The 24140-nt window shown below is 41.9% G+C and overlaps 1 protein-coding gene across 5 annotated transcripts; it reads right to left on the reverse strand.

Moving 5' to 3' along the window:
* Positions 1 to 939: 939 nt before the first annotated feature.
* Positions 940 to 22841, reverse strand: cuedc1a (CUE domain containing 1a). Of its 5 annotated transcripts, XM_079861545.1 has the most exons (12): positions 22676 to 22841; positions 18924 to 19104; positions 17318 to 17893; positions 17092 to 17222; positions 14844 to 14970; positions 14219 to 14450; positions 13044 to 13109; positions 4604 to 4693; positions 4374 to 4518; positions 4085 to 4143; positions 3918 to 3990; positions 940 to 1657 (listed from the first exon to the last, which is right to left on the reverse strand). In XM_079861545.1, coding segments are annotated over exons 3-12 (1230 nt in total). In that variant the 5' UTR covers positions 17624 to 17893; positions 18924 to 19104; positions 22676 to 22841; the 3' UTR covers positions 940 to 1656. The 5 variants fall into 5 exon arrangements, with proteins under 5 accessions (XP_079717671.1, XP_079717673.1, XP_079717674.1 ...); XM_079861547.1 differs by lacking the exon at positions 18924 to 19104 and having other exon boundaries at positions 22676 to 22816; XM_079861548.1 differs by lacking the exon at positions 13044 to 13109 and having other exon boundaries at positions 22676 to 22816.
* Positions 22842 to 24140: the final 1299 nt, after the last annotated feature.

The raw sequence follows: 24140 nt of genomic DNA on the forward strand, positions 1-24140 counted from the left end.
AGTGGTGCATTATGGGGCTTTGAGGTAGACAGGCATGGCTATAAATAAATCCCAATCTGCAGACACCAGACAATGAGCAGAAACACTCGGACACGTGAGCACCCACAGCTAGCTCTCTCTCCCAGGCCCTACAGGTATTTAGGCTGTTTCTAGAAACACAATAATGGTCATCTATCACAGGAATGACAGATTGCGAATGAAAAATAAAAATTAGTTTGAGATGTACAAACATTGAGCAGGAGAACTGGTGGATAGCTCCATCTACTGGACAGTTACAGCAATTTCCACAGCGTAAGCTTGTTTGTCATAATCATTTATAATAGGCTACCTGATCTAGGTCAAATATGATGGCGCAGGATAATAATGTTACAAACCATCGAGTTCATCAATATACCTAAATTAATTTAAACTAAATTAGGTACATGCATTTCTATCAATAACTTTAGGCCTATATTTAATCTATGCATGTATATATACATTTACTGTGGTTTGTTACTGTTGATTTTTCCATCCGTATCTTCTTTTGTGTTCAAAAGAAAGAAACTCATACAGGTTTGGAACAACTTGTAACTGACAGAATTTTCATTTTTAAGTGAACTATCGCTTTAAATCACATCCGACCTCAGTTTACATGTCTATCAAGTAACGAGTTATAATATACTTCGCTATTAAACTAGACTTGCTAGATCAATGTTTATTACTCAGTAAGACAGTTTTAGCTTTACTAAAACATTGGGTTAAAGAAGTGTTGTGGCGTCCTCTACTGGTTCTTACAGGAAATACAGAATCAGATTCAGCCGTAACAAACAAAATAAATGTACAAAACCATTTTACATCTTAAATATTTGACTCTGAAAAATGTGTGCATATGAAAAGCTTTATACTGAAACTTTTAATGTTCTGGCAACTGTTTAATAATAAAAACAAACATGGACGTGTTGGTTTAATAATGTAATTTATTTAATAACAAACAAAATGATCCTTTGAAAATCAATAGCAATTTACAGTGAGCAAACAGCCCTAAACTTTGAAAATTATTACAATTTAGTTTTAATATGTACTATCCCACCGTAAATACACACAACCAGATCTTACTTCACACACTAAGAATAAAATCATGAATGTTCATTTCAGGAATGAATGGTGAAATGAAGTCTTGAAGCATGATTTTAGATAGTGAAAAACATATCAACATTGCAACTAAATCTGAGAACTAATTTTTAATCAATCACCCAGGTATCAAAGTTATATCTTATCTATCAAATAAGATCATAAGAAATGGAAAGAGCATTATCTCTAAAACATGGCATGGGCTCCGTGCCATTTAAATTCTCCTGAGATAAACACAGATTTTCTTATCAAGCTGACTAATGGGGTTTTGTGCTTGTGGATGTTCTGACTCCTGAGTCCTAGCACAGCGTGAGCACCGAACCCGACAAAGCAGTCTTCTCAACACCACCTGACCTGCTACACCGCATGCCAGACAGAAACTACAAGAGAGACTGTTGAACCAGAATATTACAAACAATAGAACTACGATGATTTCATGGCTCAGGTTTAATTAAGCATTGCAGGAAACTAATGAGTAAAATCTTGATCTTCGTGATGCTTTAGCTTTTAAATGCAGAGAAAATTGGCTGCTCCGGCCATTATCCATCTGTAAGAGATCATACAAAAACATGTCAATTTATATATATATATATATATATTTAAATAATTTTTTCAGGATTCTTTAATATATAGAAAGTGTACAAATACAAATACGCCGTTGTAATCGAAATGATTCAACCCCATTGCAAAATCAGGTTTATTGGCAAAATGTACAGACATTCAGCTGTTTGCAATGAACAAATCAAACAAAAGTTATTAAAATAGCTCAACACAACAAATGTTTCAAGTGTTTTCCCCAAATTTAACTGAAAATGCAACTTTTAATGACTTCTGCAGTCTCAAAATTATTCAATCCAGAATTTGTTCCATTTATACAGCGCTTTTCTCAGCACTCAAAGCGCTTTAAACAGAAGGGGGGAATCTCCTCAACCACCACCAATGTTCAGCATCCACCTGCGTCAGAACGCCCACCACACACCAGCTTATTGGTGGAGAGGAGACAGAGTGATGAAGCCAATCAGTATATATATAGGGATGATTAGGAAGCCGTGATGGATGGGGGAAAATAGGCAAATTTGGCCAGGACTCCGGGGTTACACATTTTTAATGACCACAGAGAGTCAGGACCTAGGTTTAACGTCTCAAACGGTGCTTTTTGACAGTATAGAGTCCCTGTCCCACACAGACCACAGGGTGAGCACCTCCTCATTAACACCTCCAGCAGCAACCTAGTTTTCCCAGGAGGTCTCCCATCCAGGTACTACCAATACCAGGTACTCAAATCCCACCAGGGATTTTCTATGGAGTTCAATTAGGGGTTCTATAGGATTTCCTGACACTTCAATGAATCCATTTTGCCTTCCACACGCTGCAGGTTTCCAGTGCCAGAGGATGCAAAGCAGCCCCAGAGCATCACGAGCCCCACCATGCTGAACTGTGAACAAAGTGTTCTTTTCAGCATACGCTTCATTCTTCTTCCTCCAGACATACCACTGATCCATAAGGCAGAAAAGTTCCGAAATGTTTCATTGCTTCACAGAACAGAATCTCAAAACTTCTGTGGCTTATTTATATGATTATGAGCACTTTTCATGTGCTTTTGGGTCAGTAGTGGTGTACGTCTTGGAGTTCTGACATGGAAACCGCATGCGTTGATACGTGCCTTTCTGTGCAAGCTGAAACTTCAGTCACACTTCATACTTCACACTTCACGCTTCAGCCACCAAGTCTTGCTGCAGGTCTTTTGCAGTCAGTCGAGGGTTTTTCTGAACCTGCCTTCTCAGAACTCTGGTTGCAGCTGTTAATATCTTCCTTTTTCTGCCCCGTCCAGGTAGTGAAACCACTGTTCCTTTCACTTTGAACTTATCTTTTTATATCCTGTTCCTTGTTTGTGAAGGGTGATGATGATATCTTCTCTTATCTTTTTGGACCACTCTTTTGACTTTGTCACATTTGACTGCATGTTAGAAATATGTCTCTCAACAAACCTAGCCAGTTCAGATATTTCATGTGCTCTAACTCAAGTACACCTGTTGCAACTAATGAAGCCCTTGGTTAGTTTCATCAGGTGTGCTTGAGACAACATCTGTTTTGCAGATTTGTGCTGTTGTGAGGGATTCTATTCAGGGGGTTGAACAATTTTGAGACTGCAGAAGTCATTGAAAGTTGCATTTTCAGTTGAAACATTTGTTGTGTTGAACTATTTCAGAAAAAATCCTGAAAAAAAATGAATCACAGTTTCCACAAAAAATATGAATGAGCATAACTGTTTTCAACATTTGTAATAATAAATGTTATTTTGAGCAGCAAATCAGCATGTTAGAATGATTTCTGAAGGATTATGATATACTGAATCTGAGAGCATTGGAATAAATTACATTTTAAAATATCTAAAAATAGAAAAAGTTATTTTAAATAACTATTACTATTTTTACAGTATTTTCGATCAAAAAATGCAGCCTTGGTGAGCATAAGAGGCTTTCAAAAACATTACAAAATCTTACTGACCCCAAATTTTTGATCAAAATAAAAAATATATTGTTATAACTTTAATAGCAATTATCTAAATCTAAAGTGTAGTGATCATCAAAGAAATTTTAAAATAAAAAATGTGTCACTTAATAAAACTTTCTGAGAATTTCAAAAGGGGTAAAGGAATAAACATTTTATTATATAGCTGTAATTTATGCTAAGGTGGACATAAATATATTTTACATTTTATATATTAACTTATTATTATCTATAAATACATTTAATACCAATTATCTAAATCTTTGATGGTGTTTAGCGTGTATGTGTGCACTTACCATGACATCACTTCCTTTGATTCCTCCCTTTCCTCTCTTCCTGAAAGCCTCTTGAGTTGGTTGTTGTCCTCAGCTTCCAAACACATACACATATTCACTTTACAAGGTTTCACCAAATATTATGCATCCATGCAGTGCCACTACATTGAGATAAGGAGAATATTTACCTGACAGCGGCCCCTCTATTTCATCCAGGAGATTGATGGTAGAGTTTGCAGAGCCCAGACTGAGAGGAAGTCAAGGAACAAACACACATACTACTGGTTTAATACTACAAACATACTAGCTAATTCTAAGATGAATTTGAAAACTAGCACTTTTAACTTTGGGCATTCGTACAATAGGCTACATGATCAAAAAATCATATTCAGACACACACATTAGCATGAAGCTAACAGCTAGACTAAGAAAGATCCAGAAATACAAATGTATGAACACCTCCTTTACACAACATACATAGATGCTAACTTCAGGCAGCGACTGTCTGGGCTGGACATATGAGGATATGACTGATGTTTAGGCAGAGCTCGCTTTTTGGACTTCTTCCTTCTGGTCTTCTCCGAGAATGATCTAGCAATTTCAAAAAGCTTCTTCCTTGTAGCTGTGGGTAATAATACAGTGGTCAGAAGGGGGTGAGAGTTTAAGCAATTTGATAAGTTTTACGCTTTAGGTCTGCGTTCTCTTACATTTGCCCATGTGCTTGAGTTTCTCCAGGAATAAGGCATCATCAGAGACAGATGAACAGGCCTCCTCAGACCCCGAGCCACAATTATCACCTACATCAAGAGTCAGACATGAGCAGCACGTCAACATTTGTTCGTAAAGAAGGTTGAGTAAATGATGACAGAATTTTGAATCTATATCTTGAACTCTTTTCTAAAGGTACAGTAGCAAAAACAACCAAACATTTTTTTCTTTTTACACATATTCTACATTGTAACAGCACCTCTCTTCCCAGTCTGTCAGTAATGCTCTGTTAGAGCATGCTCTGTTAGTTAGCTCTATAGAGAGCAACAGTCGGTTTCCGCAAGTACAAATATAAATTTTATTCAACAGGAAATTGATTTTGAACAATATCTTACTAGCCTTTAAAGACAGACCTACAATGAGCTTCGAGGTCGTTTATCCATGGTATTTGCTTCTGCTGAATATGTCAGCCCGCACTATTACAGCTTTTTTTTTTTTTAAATAATCGTATTTAACAGCAGAATTCCTAGTGAAAAACTACATTACCCATAATGCTGTCAGAAAATCACACCAATCAGTGAGGCGAAAAAAGCAACATGCGCCAAAAGATCTCTTAAGCTCCGCCCACTCCCATGAAGCACTGTGAATGACGTAATCGAGTCGATCTCTCTAAGCTCTCAAAATACTTAAATATTTGTATGTATGTATGTATGTATGTATATATATATATATATATATATATATATATATATATATATATATATATATGGGTCAATGACGTGACCGGTAATTTTTTTGTCCAAAGGCCTTAATAATAATAAAAAACAAATACGTAACATCCAAAGTATGTAAGTTGGTACAACTTGATCTCTTTTACTGAATCCAAAAGGTTTTAATTATATTTTACTACATATAAAGGTATTTTAAAGATTTTGAAGTGTCAAAAGGTCATTCAGTTTAACCGTCTGAAGGCCAATACAGCAATTTCATTTGTGATTAAAATATCTTAAAATTTAATAAATTTATATATTTTTCATCCTGGCATATTTTTATAACATTATATATCAACATAGTGCAAAATGGTATTAAAATTATGTGTTGAAGTCGTTGCTTTGTTATGAGAAAGAATGTCCGGAAAAATGATTTTCATTGATGTCATTCAGAGTAACCAATATAAAGGGCTCCATTTTGGTTCAAATCATGTGGTCAATATTATGTGACAGGATGTGACATCATTCAGACACCTGCAAAGGACCGCATGGTTGTGAAGCAAAGTATGTAACTCTCTCTTAACTATTAGAAAAATTCATGTTTTCACTTGCTCATACACATGTCCCCAAATATCGGGTCGTTCGGTACAACCGCTATAAAACATGGATAATGTTGTAATATTTTAAAAACTTTTACTAAATATAAAATGTTTGATTGTCCTTTTGGTAGCTAGCTAGCTAACTAACAAGCTAGGCCGCTAGATATCAGCCTGTTAGCATTGAATGAAGATTTTGTCATTCGTTATAACCAAAAGAGTCATTCGGTTAAACTATAACCGTGAGTTTCAACACACTACTAACGCAACTCAACCAGGCCATGCCCCTTTTGCGTATGCCTTGGGCGGGAATTACTTAAATGAGGAATATTGTGACGTGTACGTTCCTGGAAGAAAACGTTTCGGTTACTAACGTAACCTCTGTTCTCTCTAGAAGAGGGAACGAGTATTGCGTAGTTACTACGCTACGGGAAAGCCTTTCTTTCTCGAGATACTGAAGCCAAAAATTATCCTTAATTTTTATAATCTTGTCAACGCAGTGCGGCAGCCTGCAGACCTAGGGCAGGCTTACTAGCGTGCCCATTGGCTGCCCTGCGGCAACTGCAGCAGCCTACCGCTGAGCCCTTGGCGTGACGTCACGACCAATGAGCGCGCTTGGCGCGCTTAATGCGTCACAGCCCGCGAAAAGGGGTGTGGCTTAGCGTATAAAAGCGGGGCTCGGAGGCTGCTTCTCTGGTTTCTGTCGCATGAAGCGAATGAGCTCGTGGCGCGAGCACGGCGGGCTACGCAATACTCGTTCCCTCTTCTAGAGAGAACAGAGGTTACGTTAGTAACCGAAACGTTCTCTTACGAGAGGTTCTCTCGTATTGCGTAGTTACTACGCTACGGGAACACCCTTGTCAACGCCGTGCGCGCCCAGCATCCACTGAATGAGTCCCAGGGAGAGCCCGGGGAACGTGATAGCAGAGAGCCGGGCGGCCCACAGAGGGCTAGCGCCGTACATAAGCACACACTAGGGGGTTAGGAGCGGCACGGCCGGTCCGAACTGACAATTCCCTGTATAGTGCAGCTCAACCAGTAGAGCTAAATCACACAACGTAGCCCGCGCACAGATAGTGGGCTGGCATACGCGAGACTTAGACTGATAACACTTTCGCCTGCAAGGCGGGAACATCCAGGTTGTAAAACCTAACAAATGTGGAGGGGGAGGCCCAGCCTGCCGCTGCACAAATGTCATGAATGGGAATCCCGCTGGACCACGCCCACGACGAGGCCATGCCTCTGGTGGAGTGAGCTTGAATGCCCAATGGGCACTGCAGGTCTTTAGACGCATAAGCAGCAGCAATAGCGTCCACTATCCATCTGGACAGGCTGTGTTTCGAGGCGGCGAGACCCTTGGTGCGCCCGCCAAACGAAACAAAGAGCTGTTCCACCACTCGTTTGACTGAAGACAGTGCTATCAGAAAAACGGTTTTGAGCGTGAGGTATTTCATATCCACAGTTTCCAAGGGTTCGAAGGGATGCGCTTTCAGGGCCTCCAAGACCAGTGAAAGATCCCACATAGGAACCGAGGGGGGTCGCGGGGGGTTCATCCTCCTGGCTCCTCTAAGGAAGCGGATGACGAACTCGTTCCTTCCTAATGCGCGGCCCAGCTCTGAACAGAGAGCGCTGAAATGGCCGTGACATAGACTTTGAGCGTGGAGGGGGACCTGCCCGCGTCCAGTAACTCTTGAAGGAAACACAGTACTCGCGATACCCACATGTCTGTGGATCGAGCCCCTTAGCAGTGCACCATCTGTTAAACACTGACCATTTCGACATGTAGAGCCGCCTCGTAGAGGGGGCTCTAGATTGTATGATCGTGTTCATGACCCCGTCTGGCAGATCAGCGTGTAATCGTTGAGGCTCCACGCATGCAGAGACAGCGCTCTGGATGGGGATGCCATATCGAGCCGCGGGCTTGAGAGAGAAGGTCTCTCTTCACCGGTATCGGCCAGGGGGCTGAGTCTGCCAGCTGTATTAGATCCGGGAACCAAGCTTGGTTCTCCCAGTATGGGGCTAAGAGGAGCACTGTGTGGCGCGCTTCCCTGATTCTCTTGATGACCTGAGGCAGCAGAGAGACCGGGGGAAAAGCATACAGCGGGCCGCTGGGCCAGGTCTGGGCCAGCGCGTCCTCGTTCTTCGAGAAGAACTCTGGGCAATGAGCGTTGTCTTATGACGCAAAAAGGTCGACTTTCGCTTTGCCGAAACGGCGCCACAGTGACTGGTCTGTTTGGGGGTGTAGAGACCACTCCCCAGGGGGAACGTTGTCCCTGGACAGTCTGTCGGGGCCCTCGTTCAGGTGGCCAGGCACATGCGCGGCTCTCAGCGAGCGCAGAGTGCTGAGCCCACACGAGGAGGCGTTCCGCCAGGGTGCAGAGCGTCTTTGATCTGACACCGCCCTGGCGATTCACATAGGCCACTACCGATGTATTGTCCGTGCGGACTAGAACATGGTGACCGTGGAGGAATGGGAGGAAGTGTTTGAGCGCTTTCTCGACCGCGAGCATCTCTAGACAGTTTATGTGTAGGAGATTCTCCTGGTCTGACCAGCGGCCATAGACCGGTCTGCCTTCGAAGAGCGCTCCCCAACCTAGGTTGGAAGCGTCTGTCGAGACAACTTTCCGGTGTGAAATCACTCCCATAGACACTCCTGTGTGATACCATTCGGCTGCCAGCCAGGGCTGCAGGGCTGAAATGCAGCTCTGATTCACTTTGACTCGCAAGCCGCCGGCCGCCCAGGCTCGGTGGGGCACGCGCGCTTTCAGCCAGCGTTGAAGCGGGCGCATGCGCAGTAAGCCCAGCTGGAGCGCTGCTGCAGCTGAGGCAATATGCCCCAGGATACGCTGGAATGTCCTCAGCGGAACCCGGCTGCCTATTTGGAGGGATGCGGCGAGGAGGCGGATGCGGCGCGCGCGCTGCTCCGACAGTCTGGCCGTCATAGCCACCGAGTCCAGTTCTATTCCAAGAAGGAAATTGACTGACGGGGCGATAGCGAGCTCTTGGTCCAGTGACCGAGAGACCCAGATCCTCCAGATGGCTGAGAAGCGCTGTTCTGTGAGACACAAGTTCCGTCTCTGACAGCGCTAGAATAAGCCAATCATCCAGATAATTCAGTATTCGCATTCCCTGTTTTCTCAGGGGAGCGAGAGCCGTGTCCATGCATTTCGTAATGTACGGGGTGCCAAAGACAGGCCGAAGGGCAGGATTGTGTACTGATATACTCGACCGTTGAAGGCGAATCTCAAGAATGGCCTGTGACGGGGAGTTATTTGGATCTGAAAATATGCGTCTTTTAGATCGAGAGAGATAAACCAGTCTCCTGGGCGAATCTGCGCGAGGATTTTTCTGGTTGTGATCATTTTGAACGGCCGTCTCATGAGGGCTTTGTTCAGATGTCTCAGATCTAAAATAGGTCTTAACGCTCCGTCCTTCTTGGGTACGAGGAAGTAGCGGCTGTAAAAGCTCGACTCGCTCAGAGAAGGATGAACCTGTTCTATAGCCCTTTTGCGCAGCAGCTTCGCTATTTCAGCTTGAAGCAGGTGCGCAGCTTCTGAACTCACTTTCGTCTCCGTCTGTGCTTGAAAGCGCGGAGGGCGACGAGCGAATTGAAGCGAATAGCCGTGTTTTATAGTACTCAGCACCCATTCTGACGCGCCCTGAATAGCTTCCCATGCTTCCGCATGCATAGCTAGGGGTCGAATGGTCTCTGGGTTCAGATCGCCGCGCTGCGCGGGATTAGGGAACCTGTATCAGAGAGGATGGAGCGGCGTGCGCGCCGCTGGTGCTCGAACACGGGGGCTGGTAAACAGTATTGGCCGGCTGTACAGCGTTCGGTAGCTCGGTCCCAGAGGATGGAGCGCGATTTGCTGACAAACACCCCTGGCGCGAAAGCGGCGTGGGGATTGTAATGTCTAAAAGTGAGTGCGCGTGCACGTGAGCGGGCGCAGAGTTTACACTTATGACACGGCCAGTGTTTGGGAGCTTAGAGGGTGTGCGACCCGAGGTAACTGAATGGCAGAGCGAGCAGCGGGTAGGTGTGAGCACAAAGTTGTGGGCACATTTACTACACTTAGTACTCGAGCGGCTTGTGTCCGCTTTATGAGAGAGCGCTCTATGCGCGTTACCATGGGGACCATGTTTGTGTGAAGCAGTGAGCACATGGGAGTGGGCACATTTTCTACACTTATGACACCTTCGGCCAGAGCCGGAATGTTTGTGAGCTTTAGAGGATCTGCAACCCGGGGTAACTGTGTGATAGAGCGGGCAGCAGCTAGGTGTGAGCACAGAGTTGTGGGCACATTTACTACACTTAGTACTCAAGCGGCATGTGTCCGCTTTATGAGAGTGCGCTCTGTGAGCGTTACCGGGGAGACCGTGTTTTGTGTGTAGCAGTGAGCACATGGGAGTGGGCACATTTTCTACACTTGTAACACCATCGGCGTTGTAGAGCAAATGCTTTGATGGCTCATATGTTTAGGCGCTCATAAATACTCAAGCACCATCCTGTGAGATGCGGGTTCGCTTTCTGAATGTAAGAAAGCTGGCCGCGAGCTCGGAGAAGCCAGCAGAAAAAAATATTTTTCTGCCGCCAGAGCCGGATTTGAACACGGTTCTCCAGTGCAGAAGCGTAATATTCTGCCACTGAGCCACAGGGGCACACATGAGCTTCCAGTTGGTGCGAGCATATGACCGAGCGTCGTGTTTCGGCGTTTGTTTGCAGGCGCGCGTGTATTAAAACAGGCCCGTTTACTGCAGCATTAGTATTTCCAGCCGCCTGAACTTAGAGGGGACTGAGAAATATTTAACCCGTGAGATGCGGGTTTGCTTTCTGTATGTAAGAAAGCTGGCCGCGAGCTCGGAGAAGCAAGCAGAAAAAAAGTTTTTCTGCTGCCAGAGCCGGATTCGAACACGGGTCTCTGGTGCGGAAGCCTAATGTTCTGCCACTGAGCCACAGGGGCACACATGAGCTTCCGATCAGTGCGAGCATATGACCGAGCGTCGTGTTTCGTTTCGGCGTTTGTTTGCAGGCGCGCGTGTATTAAGACAGGCCCGTTTACTGCAGTATTAGTATTTCCAGCCGCCTGAACTTAGAGGGGACTGAGAAATATGTATCCCGTGAGATGCGGGTTTGCTTTCTGTATGTAAGAAAGCTGGCCGCGAACTCGGAGAAGCAAGCAGAAAAAAGTTTTTCTGCTGCCAGAGCCGGATTCGAACACGGATCTCTGGTGCGGAAGCCTAATGTTCTGCCACTGAGCCACAGGGGCACACATGAGCTTCCAGTCAGTGCGAGCATATGACCGAGCGTTTGTTTGCAGGCGCGCGTGTATTAAAACAGGCTCGTTTACTGCAGTATTAGTATTTCCAGCCGCCTGAACTTAGAGGGGACTGAGAAATATGCGAGGATTGGAGGAAGTCCGGCCTAAGCGGGACGAAATCACTCTCTCTTCCTCCTTTCGCCGGTGCTCGTGACGTCCGCTCTGATATCCCTTGAGAACGGCGCAGTTGCGCGGCTCGAACAAAGGGAGAGAGAGCGGGAAGATGTCATTATGTGCTGTGACATCGTTTGTTTGCAGGCGTGCGTGTATAACAACAGGCTCGTTTACTGCAATATAGATATTTCTAGTCGCCTGAGCTAGGAGGGGACTGAGAAATGTGTGAGAAACGGAGGTGGCCGGAGAGTGACGCGCGCGACCGAGACGCGGGGTAGCTTTCTTATAACGTAAAGGAAGCCAGCCCGTGACCGTCTACTTCTGACATCCCTTGTGAGCGGCGCCTTGCGCGGCTCGAACAGAGGGGGAGAGGGCGTGCGTCATCCGGGGGGGGGGTAGCTTCCTTGTAACGTAAAGGAAGCTATAGCCCGTGACCGTCCGTTCTGACATCCCTTGTGAGCGGCGCCGTTTGCGCGGCTTGACAGAGGGGAGTAACCAGCTGGTCTGCTTCACCCCCTGATGCGACGGCAGTGCGGGCAGAGGCCGGCCGCTGCGCGTCGGTGAAGGGCGGGGGAGAAGGAGAGAGCGAGGCTCGCGGGAGGGGCTCCGGCGAGCGCTCAGCTATAACCACCGGCTCGGAAGGCCTTTGAGAGCGGCGTTTTTTCTTACGCGGCCCGGAAGAGGCAGCCGGAGAAGGTGGAGGATCGTGAAACATGGCGAGTCGAGCCCGCAGGGTCGACATCGGCAAGTCCTCACACTGTTCGCAGCCGCCCGTGAAGGGCGCGGGCTGCGTGGTCGAAACCCAGGCAGAGAGCGCAGATCACGTGGCGGTCTCCGTCGCTGAGCGCGGCTCTGCACGAGCCACAGGATGAGCGAGGCATTTGCAACAACGCCTCGCGCTCTTTTAGATGCAAAGTGTGTCGCGGGGCGAACACACAAACACATACAACACAGAGCAGTAAAAGGATATATTCGCCGGATAGCGAAGCAGGCAGGGAAAGCTGAAGGCGGCGAAGGCGGCCGGCGTCCTCAGGCTGAGATCCTCGGCGTGCTGGTCGCTTGTTTCGACGGCGGCTTCCTCAGAGAGCAGCGATGCGTAGAGCTTCGCTGAAAAGACAGAAATCAGAGAAGCAGCCTCCGAGCCCCGCTTTTATACGCTAAGCCACACCCCTTTTCGCGGGCTGTGACGCATTAAGCGCGCCAAGCGCGCTCATTGGTCGTGACGTCACGCCAAGGGCTCAGCGGTAGGCTGCTGCAGTTGCCGCAGGGCAGCCAATGGGCACGCTAGTAAGCCTGCCCTAGGTCTGCAGGCTGCCGCACTGCGTTGACAAGATTATAAAAATTAAGGATAATTTTTGGCTTCAGTATCTCGAGAAAGAAAGGCTTTCCCGTAGCGTAGTAACTACGCAATACGAGAGAACCTCTCGTAAGAGAACTCAAGACTATAATCGAGGCGTTTCATGGAGTTCAGAAACAGTGCGTACTGAGAATAAATCCCTTTAGAGTGACTTTACAGACCTTTTTCAAGCTCAAACAGCATTACACACTAAAGCAGGTTTGAAAACGCAAAAAAGCATAATAGGTAGCATAATAGTGGAGAATATGATTTATGTGGCGGCACAAACAGGTTCTGATGAAGCTTCCTGTCTGTGTATGTGTGGCAGAGCGTGTGGCTGATGGATGAAGATGAAGGGAATCTACCTTCGGTGGAGTTCTCTGTGCAAGCGGATGAATGACCACACTTTGTTTTCTCACACCTCTGACGATCTAAAACACAGCAGGCAACAGGGTCACTGAGGGCAGGTGAAGATCAGCCGCTCCAGAGTGAGTGGAGACGGTGGACTGAACAACACAACACTGCACACTGTGTGTTAGGAATGAAAGCTGTTCACACACACACACCAGGGGTAAATTCAAAATGCATTTTAGCAGAATTACAGAAGCGATGGTTTACAAATATGAGAATGAAAAACATTGCAAATCTTTTTGCAATGAGAAGGGAATAAAGTACAAAATGTAGTACTTGATTACATTTATTTTCATTTTATTTGTATGGTGCTTTTCATATTAGAAATCATTACAAAAAGCAGGAAAGGTGAGGAAGAAATCTGGCACCAAAAAATGGTAAAGACTGCAAAAAAGATGCTTGACTGCAATGTTAGTTTATGAATTCTTTACCATGAATGAAAGGTTTTCCTCACATGGAGAAATCCAAACATTATTTCATCCTAAGTGAAGTATGTTTGAAAAATGAGTGTTTGTGTGACAATGTGTTTTTTTCTGTTGTTTCTGACCTAGTTACAATACAGCTTTTGGGTGGATAAATATCTGAAAAATGGCCCACTAGCTACTGGAATAAAAAAATAAAATAAAAATCCACTTTATTCACTTAAAAAATTGCTAGAAAGTTTGAATTAGGTTTAGTCTATAGTAAGCATAACTTGTATTTAAATTAGAATTTAATTAAATATAAATACATGAATATTAATATAGTAATATAAGTGAGTAAAATTGAAGTATACTTTTCATTTAATTGTAATTTAAAGTCGACATGAAATTCATCCCATTTTGTAAATGCATATTATTGATCTTAATGTGAGCGATTTATCCATGCATATCCATCCATGTTTGTTTACTTCTTTATTTGTTTGGCCTTGTTATTTTTTTATTGAATGTCATATCCCAAAAAAATCAGTTGCCACTTCCGTCACATTATGACTTTAAGAACAATAGAAGCCAATATGAAATTCACATTGAGGTCCTCATATCATATATATATATATACATATATATATATATATATATATATATATACATATATATATATATATATATATATACATATATATATATATATATTATGTGTGTGTGTGTACCTATCTCCAGAGCTATGAGGAAGTCTCTGTTACGCTGTAGCTCTTTCATGAACTCCTGATTCTGCAGGAAAAGGGCGATTCTCTCGTCCTCCAAGTACTGTTTTAACTTCCTGTCCTGTTCAGATGACCAAACACTGCCTGACAGGGCACCACTGCTGGACGAGAGCTGCGTCAGGGATGACAGGGAGGAAGAGGAGGAGGAGGAAGGCTGAGACAAGCTGCTCTGAGAACGCTGTGGGGGGACAAAATTCACCAAGGACATTTTTTACTGAAATGGCATTAAAAAAAAAAAAAATCAACCATGAGATGATTGATTTGCTTTGTCTGGCCTTAAAGCTAGTGAATTTAGACATTAACGGAGGTCTTAGAATCAAGATGTAATGCTTGTTTTTGTAAACTCATTATATTTGTGTATTTTATTGAAAGATATGGTGCCTGAAAAAATGCTACAAATGTATTATATGTACTGTATTGTCACTGTATATAAATCTACAGTCGGAGGGTTGTTGAATCTGCATCTGAATCTAAATCTAAATCAATATCTTTGAATCTGGATCTAAATGACAGTCATTGTAAACACATGATATTTAGCCATGATTTGCATGCTAGTAATTTGTAAATCTACCTGAATACTCTCTGACTGCTGAGGCAGGATCCGCAGGAAGTCATCGGGGAGGTTGCCTAGTAACGGTGGATTCCAGTTCCTGTATCTTCCGACCTGCTGATGCCCAGGAGGGGGATAATCATCAAACCTGGAAAAATGAGGAGAAAAAAAAAAAACAAAAAAAAAAAACTAATTCTTCTTCTGAAACACACACCTGAAATTAGAAAGGTCTGATGGGATCCTCAGCTTGTGATTTATATCATTTATAAGACACTGTTGTTTATTGAGTTCACACACTAATAGATAGCTATGTTTCCATCCACACTTTTTATCACATTCAAAAGAAAAAAAATGCTGCATGGAAATGCCAAGATGTGCATAAAAACTTGTGCACTCAATTGAGGTGGATACATTTTTATGCAATAAGAAGACATGCGCATAAATTACAACTGGAAACACATTTGCCAAATAAACCCCTTGATGTGCAAAAAAAAAAAAAAAAAAAATAGATGTGATTGGACTAACAATTGGACCAATCGCATTAATCGTGCGTACATTGTTTTAGTCATTCTGAAATGCCTGAGCCAAAGTCTGTCATTAAAATGATTTAGTATTATTACCTCACAAAACTGTCTCACACGATTATGTTCCCAAACATCAGGCATCCACCTCTGACATGACAGCATTTCTTGTAGGCTATTTCGTCTTGTATTTCTTATGTAGGACATAAAGAGTGACAGTGGCTTCCCCCTTTGCATCAACTTTCAATTTTATTATTATTCATTAGTGCCAGTTTCCCAGATTTTTTGTTCTCTTGAACACATGAGAAATGAAAACGGCGCTTTATTCGCAAATGTTTTATGCGATATTCTAATTTTCCACATAGATTCAGGTAGCAACTTTGAATGGAAACATAGCTAGCGATGTCAGTTTGGATTTCATGCATAGTTACTGTAAATACCACTCTGTAAAACGTCATCTTCAAGACTTTGATGGATTGATGTAGTAACATCAAACTAACAGCAAACATAAAAACAGTTTATTCGCTAAACAAAGTATACATTTAAACTGCTTTTAAAACTAAACTGAGCAGCAGACTAAACTAGAGAAGTAAAGTTCGTCAGGACAAACATTGAGGTTGGCTTCACAAAGCCTTGTCTGAAAGTTTAAAATATTTTTTAAAGTTTGATGGTTATATAGATACATTAAGAAAAACAGCCAGCTAGCATGCTAGGCAGTGATAGCATGTTGCTAACATACTTTAGCATGCTGCTAGTATATATTGACATCATGTTATTAGTTATTGTTAACATGTTTTAACACATTGCTAGAATGTTTTAGCATTTGGCTAGCGTAATTTAGCATGTTTTAGTATTTTGTTAGACATTCTAGCACATTAAACTTTAAATTAAATATTTTAGCAGGTTGCCATATGCTAGTGGTTACGCTTTGCTAGTGATATGACAGCTTAAAGGGTTAGTTCACCCAAAAATGAAAATTCATTCTGCCGGCCCAGAAAAGTTAGTAAAGACATCGTTAGTATAGTCCAAGTGACTACAGTGGCTCATCCTTAAGTTTATCAAGCGACGAGAATACTTTTTGTGGGCAAAAAAAACCAAAAAGTTTTTTCACGTCAGAGGCCCACACAGAAGAAAATGAATAGTTGAATAAAGTCGTTATTTTTGGTTTTTTTGCGCACAAAAAGTATTCTCGTCGCTTGATAAACTTAAGGTTGAGCCACTGTAGTCACTTGGACTATTTTAACAATGTCTTTACTAACTTTTCCGGGATGGCAGATATCGAGCCTATGAAGGAGTGAGCCAGCTCTCAGATTTCATCACAAATATCTTAATTTGTGTTCTGAAGATGAACAAAAGTCTTACGGGGTTGGAACAACATGACGGTGAGTAATTACTGACAAAATTTTCATTTTTAGGTGAACTAACCTTTTGAGACTCTTTATTATATAGTGGAAGTCTATGGGAATTTGGGCCTGTCTGAAAGTCCGATATGGGAATTCCATAAATCAGATCAGTTAGAAAATATATAGCACACAGAGTCAGAACAGCCTGAAGGTCTGTGGCGAGATTGGTGGTCAAATAGCTTGAAAATTACTTTTAGAAATTTGATCTCAGAAGAAGAAGAAAGGCTTAAATGGTAGATCAGCCAAACCAACATAAGCAACAAAGTGAACACAGACAACGTCTCTCACAGATTTGAGTCTATTAAACTATTGTTAGTAGTAATTTCGGTTGGATGTTCTTCTTGCCTTGGTGGTGGTGTGGATGGAACATCTGCGGGATGTTTTCTGTCATAGATGTGCATGTCATAGGAGGGCGGAGCGTAGACGGGCGGAGGCTCCTCATCTGAGCTGTCCGGCTCCAGCGTTCTCCCCAGGATCTGCAGGTTAGAAGGAAAGACTGTTTTGTGCATCAAGATCTAAAAATGCCAGACTTTTAGTCTCAACAGATCTAAACAGACATTTCTAGACTAACCTCTGGAGGAATGCTGTCCTCAGAATCCGAGCTGTCATCCGTGGCTTGGCTATCCAAGCTCATCTGCAGGAGCTGGTCAATGGTGGAGTCGACAGCACCTTGGTTAGCCCTCAAGACACACTCGATAACCTCATGCTCCATGCTGGGGAACATGGTCTTAAAGTCATCCATAGCCTGGCTAAACTCCAGACGCCGGACCTGACGTGGAGGCCTCCTGTTATTGAGCTCCCCTGAGGCAGCGTCGCCTCCTCGTGTACCGCTACCATGGTTACTGTTCGCGTTACTCCGGCGGAAAAGGCTGGTCATCGTTTACAGAACCTCCCTTCTGCCCATCCACTGCAGTGGCTCCACCCCTTGACCTATGCACCGCCTCCGGCCACGCCCCTTATCCACTCATGATGCCCCTGGAGGTGAGCTTCAGTATATAGAGGAGCACCATTGGATAAACTTTTCTTCGGCTGCTGATAGCTGAGACTCAACCACATCCAGGACTGGCTGGGCTTCCCAGAATGACTTGCTCTCACTCTCTCAATCCCCCTCAAGTCAAAGGACGAACAGCGGCCCACTCCTGAAGACCTACATCAGAACAGCAAAATGTTAACCACTGATATTTTATTCAGTAAAAGGATAGTATAAAGTTGCATTAAGATTTATTTATATTCATAAGGGATAGTTTACATACTGTAACTGAACATAATTTTATCAATATTTTTGTTTTCACTAGTGTTATAAATGGTCCAGCAGAGTGAAAATGTATTTTTTTAAGGGTGCAAATATTCCATGAAGTTATTTAATATGAGCAGTTATTTTAGAAATATTTAGACTATTATAGTTTTTATTACTATCTAAATGAGCTTTTATTTTTATATTTTCAGTTTTCATTTTGGTTTAAGTTTTAGTAATCTGGTAAGTGCTTTTGTCACTTTTATTTATTTAAAAAAATATTTCTATATAATTAATTTAGTTTCATTTTAGTCATTTCAGAACTTCAACTTGTTGCCAAAACAACGTTTCTAATTTTCATTCTTTGTTTCCCATTTTATTTTATTTCAGCTTTATTTCAATTCAACACATTGTTTAATAGTTTTAGTTAACAAAAACAACACTGAATTTGATATATGTACATATATTTGATTTATTTACCTTTTGATAGATGCTACAGTATTCATTGGTTTTAACATCAGTGCAAGAGGGATTGACAATTGTCTTTGATTTTCAAATAATTTCCTTTGAATTAATTCACATAAAGGATGAACAAATAATACATTCAACACATGAAATATTGTCTCAAAATTCATATTACCCTCAAATTATTTCAGGGTAACATGAACTGATCCTGAAACATTTTAATTATTGTAAGAAAATTTATTATTTTAGATCACGAAGCATAGACACACACATGAACAGCATGAGTCATACATGTGGACGGCCCTCATTGGACATTAAATGGATCAGGATCATTAACAAACAAGGCTTCCAAAAAAGACAGGATAGGTTTTAAACTCTTTAAAGGGCACATTTTTCCCTCACTCAATGCATGGCCGGACGTACATCATCATATATGTGCAGTGTGCTTCACGTGCCCAAATACGTATCTATTTCCTACCTACTGTCTGTCTGCAGAGGAGATGCAGGCTCACACCAAAAGATCCACCAGGAAGCGACTACAGCCAGCAAGATAAACCTTTAGCTTCCATCACAGGCTGCGGGCTCCTCCATAAAATCCATCATCGGAGAGGTTCGGATATCCCTCGCTCCCATTTTCATCTCTCCACATTAATCTGCACCTAAAACCAAACAGGCAGCACTAAATATAGCCACAGACTCTGGCACAGTTCGCCAGCGAGCGCAGGAACTGTAGCAGCTTAGTGATGTGTCTCTGAAGAAGGGAGGCTGTGCCCTTGTGAATAACATACAGCAGAGAGCTGACGTCATCCATAGTTAATACGCCTGCTGAGCTGATATCTGTTAAGCAGGGGTCTGTGTGACCCACTGAGACGGATTAGAGACCCGGAGGAATGCCGGATCTGATTGATAACAGTGAAACAGATCTCAGCACGGCAGATGTGTCATGATAATGGGGGCAATCATCCTTCTAGAACAACACAGGAAAGCTTGCTATTTGAAATTACGGCTATCATCAACAGTCAATATGATCCGAGCCTGCTGGTCTTGTATCCATGGCAACCCTCACGACTATCAATCCCGCTGTCGTTGGACCCTCAGAGTAAGTGATTTGTTAAAGGAGCTCAGAATAAACAACAGCAGTGGTCGTCAAAATGGCCGAACCCAATTAAACGCTTCAATCAATCTCGCAGTTAGTCAGAAACACTTGATACGAAATCAATAAAGATTCAGATACAAAACCGAAACCGAATTGAATCAGATGAAGGTCAAACCTGGGGTCTAGACGTCATTCCCACTACAGGTCATTTAAAGAGGACCTATTATTTCAACTTTGTTTAGTGTGTAACACCTCGATTCGAGTCTTGAGTTTTCTTCCGGGAACGTACACGTCACAAAAAAGCGGCGGGGCCTGGATGAGTTGTGTTTAAATTTGCGGTTATGGTAAGGGGTGTGACATTTGCAAAACAAGCTTGAGTCTAAGCGATCGACCAATCACAATACACTGGTCTAGCCGACCAATCAGAGCACATTGCGCTTTTCGGACCGAAATAAACAGAGCGTTACTGACAGACTGGGAAGAGAGGTGCTGCAGTCTGCAATGTAAAATATGTGAAAAATAATGTCGTTTTGAATATTCAAGAATGAAAACCTATTTTTGTACACCCTCAAAATCCCCAAATCGTAGTATGTTGAAATGAGTATTCCAAAGATACCCAGATTGTCTTCTATTTCCGGTTAGTGCACACTCTAACAGCGAATATTGCCCACAACCCTTTGCACGTTGGACAAGGATTCGATTAAAACTAGATTAAAAGTACATAAAAAGTGTTACAAATTTAAAACAAACATGGCGGATGTGCGAGACCGACGGTGAAGTAGTAAGTTTCCTAGTTAAAAACTGGACACGAACGCCCTCTCAAGTCGTATTTACCACTTTTTCTACAACAGTTACAGTACATCGCCTTGTCTTGTTGTTAAAGTAGTGCATGATTATGTTTACATATATGAAAAATAATTTGAAGTGTATTATATGTTCTATACACAGCAAAAATAGCCTGTATTTGACAGAAATTCCAGAATTGTCAGCAAACTGATGATCTAGATAGTGTGGGGCGGGGAATATTTATGATTGTCAATGAATGGGACGCTAAATATCATTTTGGCTTTAATAAGATTTTCTCAATAAACCTGGTGTCCTCCTTGATTACTGTTCTTTCCGGCAACAAAGTACTTGAATGCGATGAGCTCGTTAATCACAACTTCAGAAGTGGGAAGTAGGTCATTTTCAATCATGATGAATCGGATCGATCAATTTGACTCAAAAGAATGATTCATATGACTTGAAGACTTGACTATTTTTATAATACTTTTATGGTGCTTTTGAAGCTTGAAAGTCTCTGTCTCCAATCATTGATATACTGCATGGAGAAGAAAAAACAATTCATTATTCAACATGTCACATTTTGTGTTTATGAAAGAAAATCTGTCGCACATGTTCAGTTTAACATAAGTGTGAAAAAAACTATATCAGATTTTTTCATTTTTGGATGAAGTACTCCATTAAAGTGTGAACGAAGCGTTCTTGGCTCCTTTTGGCAGGGGACGTAACTGTGAAGCTGGCCCTGCCATTAATAACAAGCTACAAACAACGTTTTTAATGAAATTTAGAAAGTTGTCCCTGCCAAAATGCCAGTATTATGCCAAATTCTGATGCTTTTCTGGCTGATTCAGCATCCAAGAGGAGAGAGAAATCCAAGCGGACAGATTGTGGTGTCTGACAAGAAGAGCTGTTATCACCACAGGAGTCGTCTGTGGGTTAGTGCTTATGTCAGAACACACGCCTGCTGTCTATGTATAAAAGTAGCAGCATGTTCACTGGCACCTCTCTACACTATGCTATCATTAGCCCTAATTGGCCCAAACCTCACTGGCCTCAATTCTAGTAGTCGCTTACACATTTTTAATATTTTGTTTGAATTAATTTTATTAGAACAGAATGCAAAATTCATCTATTGCCGATTTTATTGCAAAGATGCATGCATTTCCTCCATATATTAATAGAAGAGGGCCCAAAGAAAAGGGGAACAGTTGCATAGCGTGCACTGAACCAAACGCACGAGCAGGGCTTTGACACTGTACTTGCTCCTGACCTGGTTCTGCTGAGATGGAAGGAGAAAAGAGAAGAAGAGAGGACAGGAAGGAACAGTGCAGAGGGGAGGTGATTTGAAAGTCCACTATTTTAACAATGTCATTTAAACTATTGAAGGCAAGCAATCAAGTTGCACGTCACCTCACCTCAAATAAGAACAACAGAGACTTAATAGGATCTCTGATCTCAGCCGAGCTCTTAAACTAAGCCCTAATTTAATGAGACTAAATCAGATATTAGAGGCATATGGTCAGACATTTGGAAGTAAACGGATCCCATCCCAGAATCCTTTGGGAGGCCAAACATCAGTCTGCCATCAGCTAAAATGACACCATAAGCAATACTGTGGAAAATGTCAACGTATCACATAGAAGAAATACTGTTTGTTATTATTTATATTAATCTACTGGGTTAACGTGATTTCACCAAGTAAAATCCTTGATCCTGGAACAACATTCAAATCAACTAATCCGATTTGAGGAATAGTTTTTATTGAGGGAAGTTCATGTCAAGTTTAGGCTTACAACAAGGGTTAGAGGCTTCTACACCATTCTTATCCACCTATCATTTTCCTCTGATTTTAGGGACAAATTATGGGTAGGAATATATATATATATATATATATTTTTTTTTTTTTTTTTTTTTTTAAATAAGTAAAAACAACTTCACACTTAAAGAATGTAAAAAGTATTTATTTTTTTAGCATGTTAACCTTAAGTAACCAAAAATGCAAAATATTGGACAGCTAAATGCTTCATCATATAATCATATTTTTTTGGATAACATTTTGAAAGATCAAAATTCTGGCCCTGTATGATTTTAATTGTTACATACAGACATAAGTGGACCAGAGACACAGGTGAGTTTTCACAAACTCCATCACATCACACTGTAGTAACATAACAGCACCCTGCACTATATATGGCGTGATTATTAGAACATATCCGCAGGGATAGATTCATTCTTGAGGCCTGACTGAATAGAATTTTAACTGAACAGCGCTTCCGTAGTAAATGTATCTAAATAAAGGCATAATCATCTGGCAGAGACACGAGCGGTCCAGGATGAGGATGAGATCTTACCAGCTGAAGCGATCGTCTCTGATCACATTACTCGATGCTCCATTCCTCCATGTTGTGCTATAAACAGTGATAACAGCAGACGGTGTCGTTCACAGAGCGTCAGATGGCGAGTCTTTATCGGCTCTTGAGCGCTTGAGCTGTGGGCAGATTATCCTCCTCTCACCGCGCTCAAGAGCATCTAGTGGATACAGGTGAGTAAAGCAACTCAGCATTACCAAAGATGAAATCAACTCCTGAGTTTGTAATAAAATATTATATTCATACTTCGGTTATCCTCAATTTCTTAAATATATGGCTAACTTAATGCTAAGTTAATACTAAAGATATCTATAGCCTATATATAAAAAATATATATTTTTGGAAAGAAATTAATATTAACATTTTTATTCAGCAAGGATAAATGAAACTTCAAAAAATGTTATTTTATGAACGTTCTATTCATTAAAGAATCCTGAAAAATAATATCAAGGTTTTCACAAAAATATTAAACAGCACAACTGTTTTCAACATTGATACATTTTAATAATAAGAAACGATTCTTGAGCAGCAAATCAGCATATTAGATTAGGATCATGTGACACTGACGACTGGAGTAATGATGCTGAAAATCTGCCATCACATGAATAAATTACATTTTAATATTATTGTATTTATTGTATTACTGTATTTTTGATTAAACAGACTACATTTCTTTCAAAAACAAATATATATATATATATATATATATATATATATATATATATATATATATATACACACACATCTTTAGAGATAAATTATATTTCTTAGTTTTCATTTATCACAATAGCAAAAAAAAAAAAAAAAAATTTAGAATACAGTTTTTCCACCAATTAATACGTCGTTAGCCTACTAACAGATGCAAAGCAATTTAGAGCGTTTATTGGCTATTTTATGAGGGTTTCGAGCGCGGCTTTTCTAATTAGGATTTAGTGTTATTTTTAATAAATATTTTTGGCTCAATTTCCAAATGTTTACACACAAAACCCCTGTCTTATTGACTTATATAGGTGCTGGATGTTGCTGAAATATCTAAATGAGATGTTTTCATGAATATGAATGAACGAAAAGAAATGCTCTTCAAATACTAATACAGCTGCCTGTACTTACAGACACGGGCAGATGGTGAACAGCGGCGCCCTGAAAAAAGCGCAATTGTTCTTTCAATGGGTCTCATTGTCTTTTATCCCCGTTGTGAGGCGACAGTGAGGGGTGAAACAAAAGACCTTGAACCCGAAGCACCTGCTCATGGACACGAGATTAAACCCAGGGCTGATTGTATTGGGATCCCAGGGGCGCGTCACGCCTGATCAAATGATGCGGCAAGCGTGAGGCCGTGAACGCGCACCAATAGAGCCAATGCACATGGAAATGAGTCCTAACGACCAATTTGAGATTCCGCGAAGAAAAAAAAGCCAGCATGTAAGATTAAGGAACTAGTGTGGGG

This window comes from Squalius cephalus (assembly GCF_949319135.1).
Source record: "Squalius cephalus genome assembly, chromosome: 24".
NCBI lineage: Eukaryota > Metazoa > Chordata > Actinopteri > Cypriniformes > Leuciscidae > Squalius > Squalius cephalus.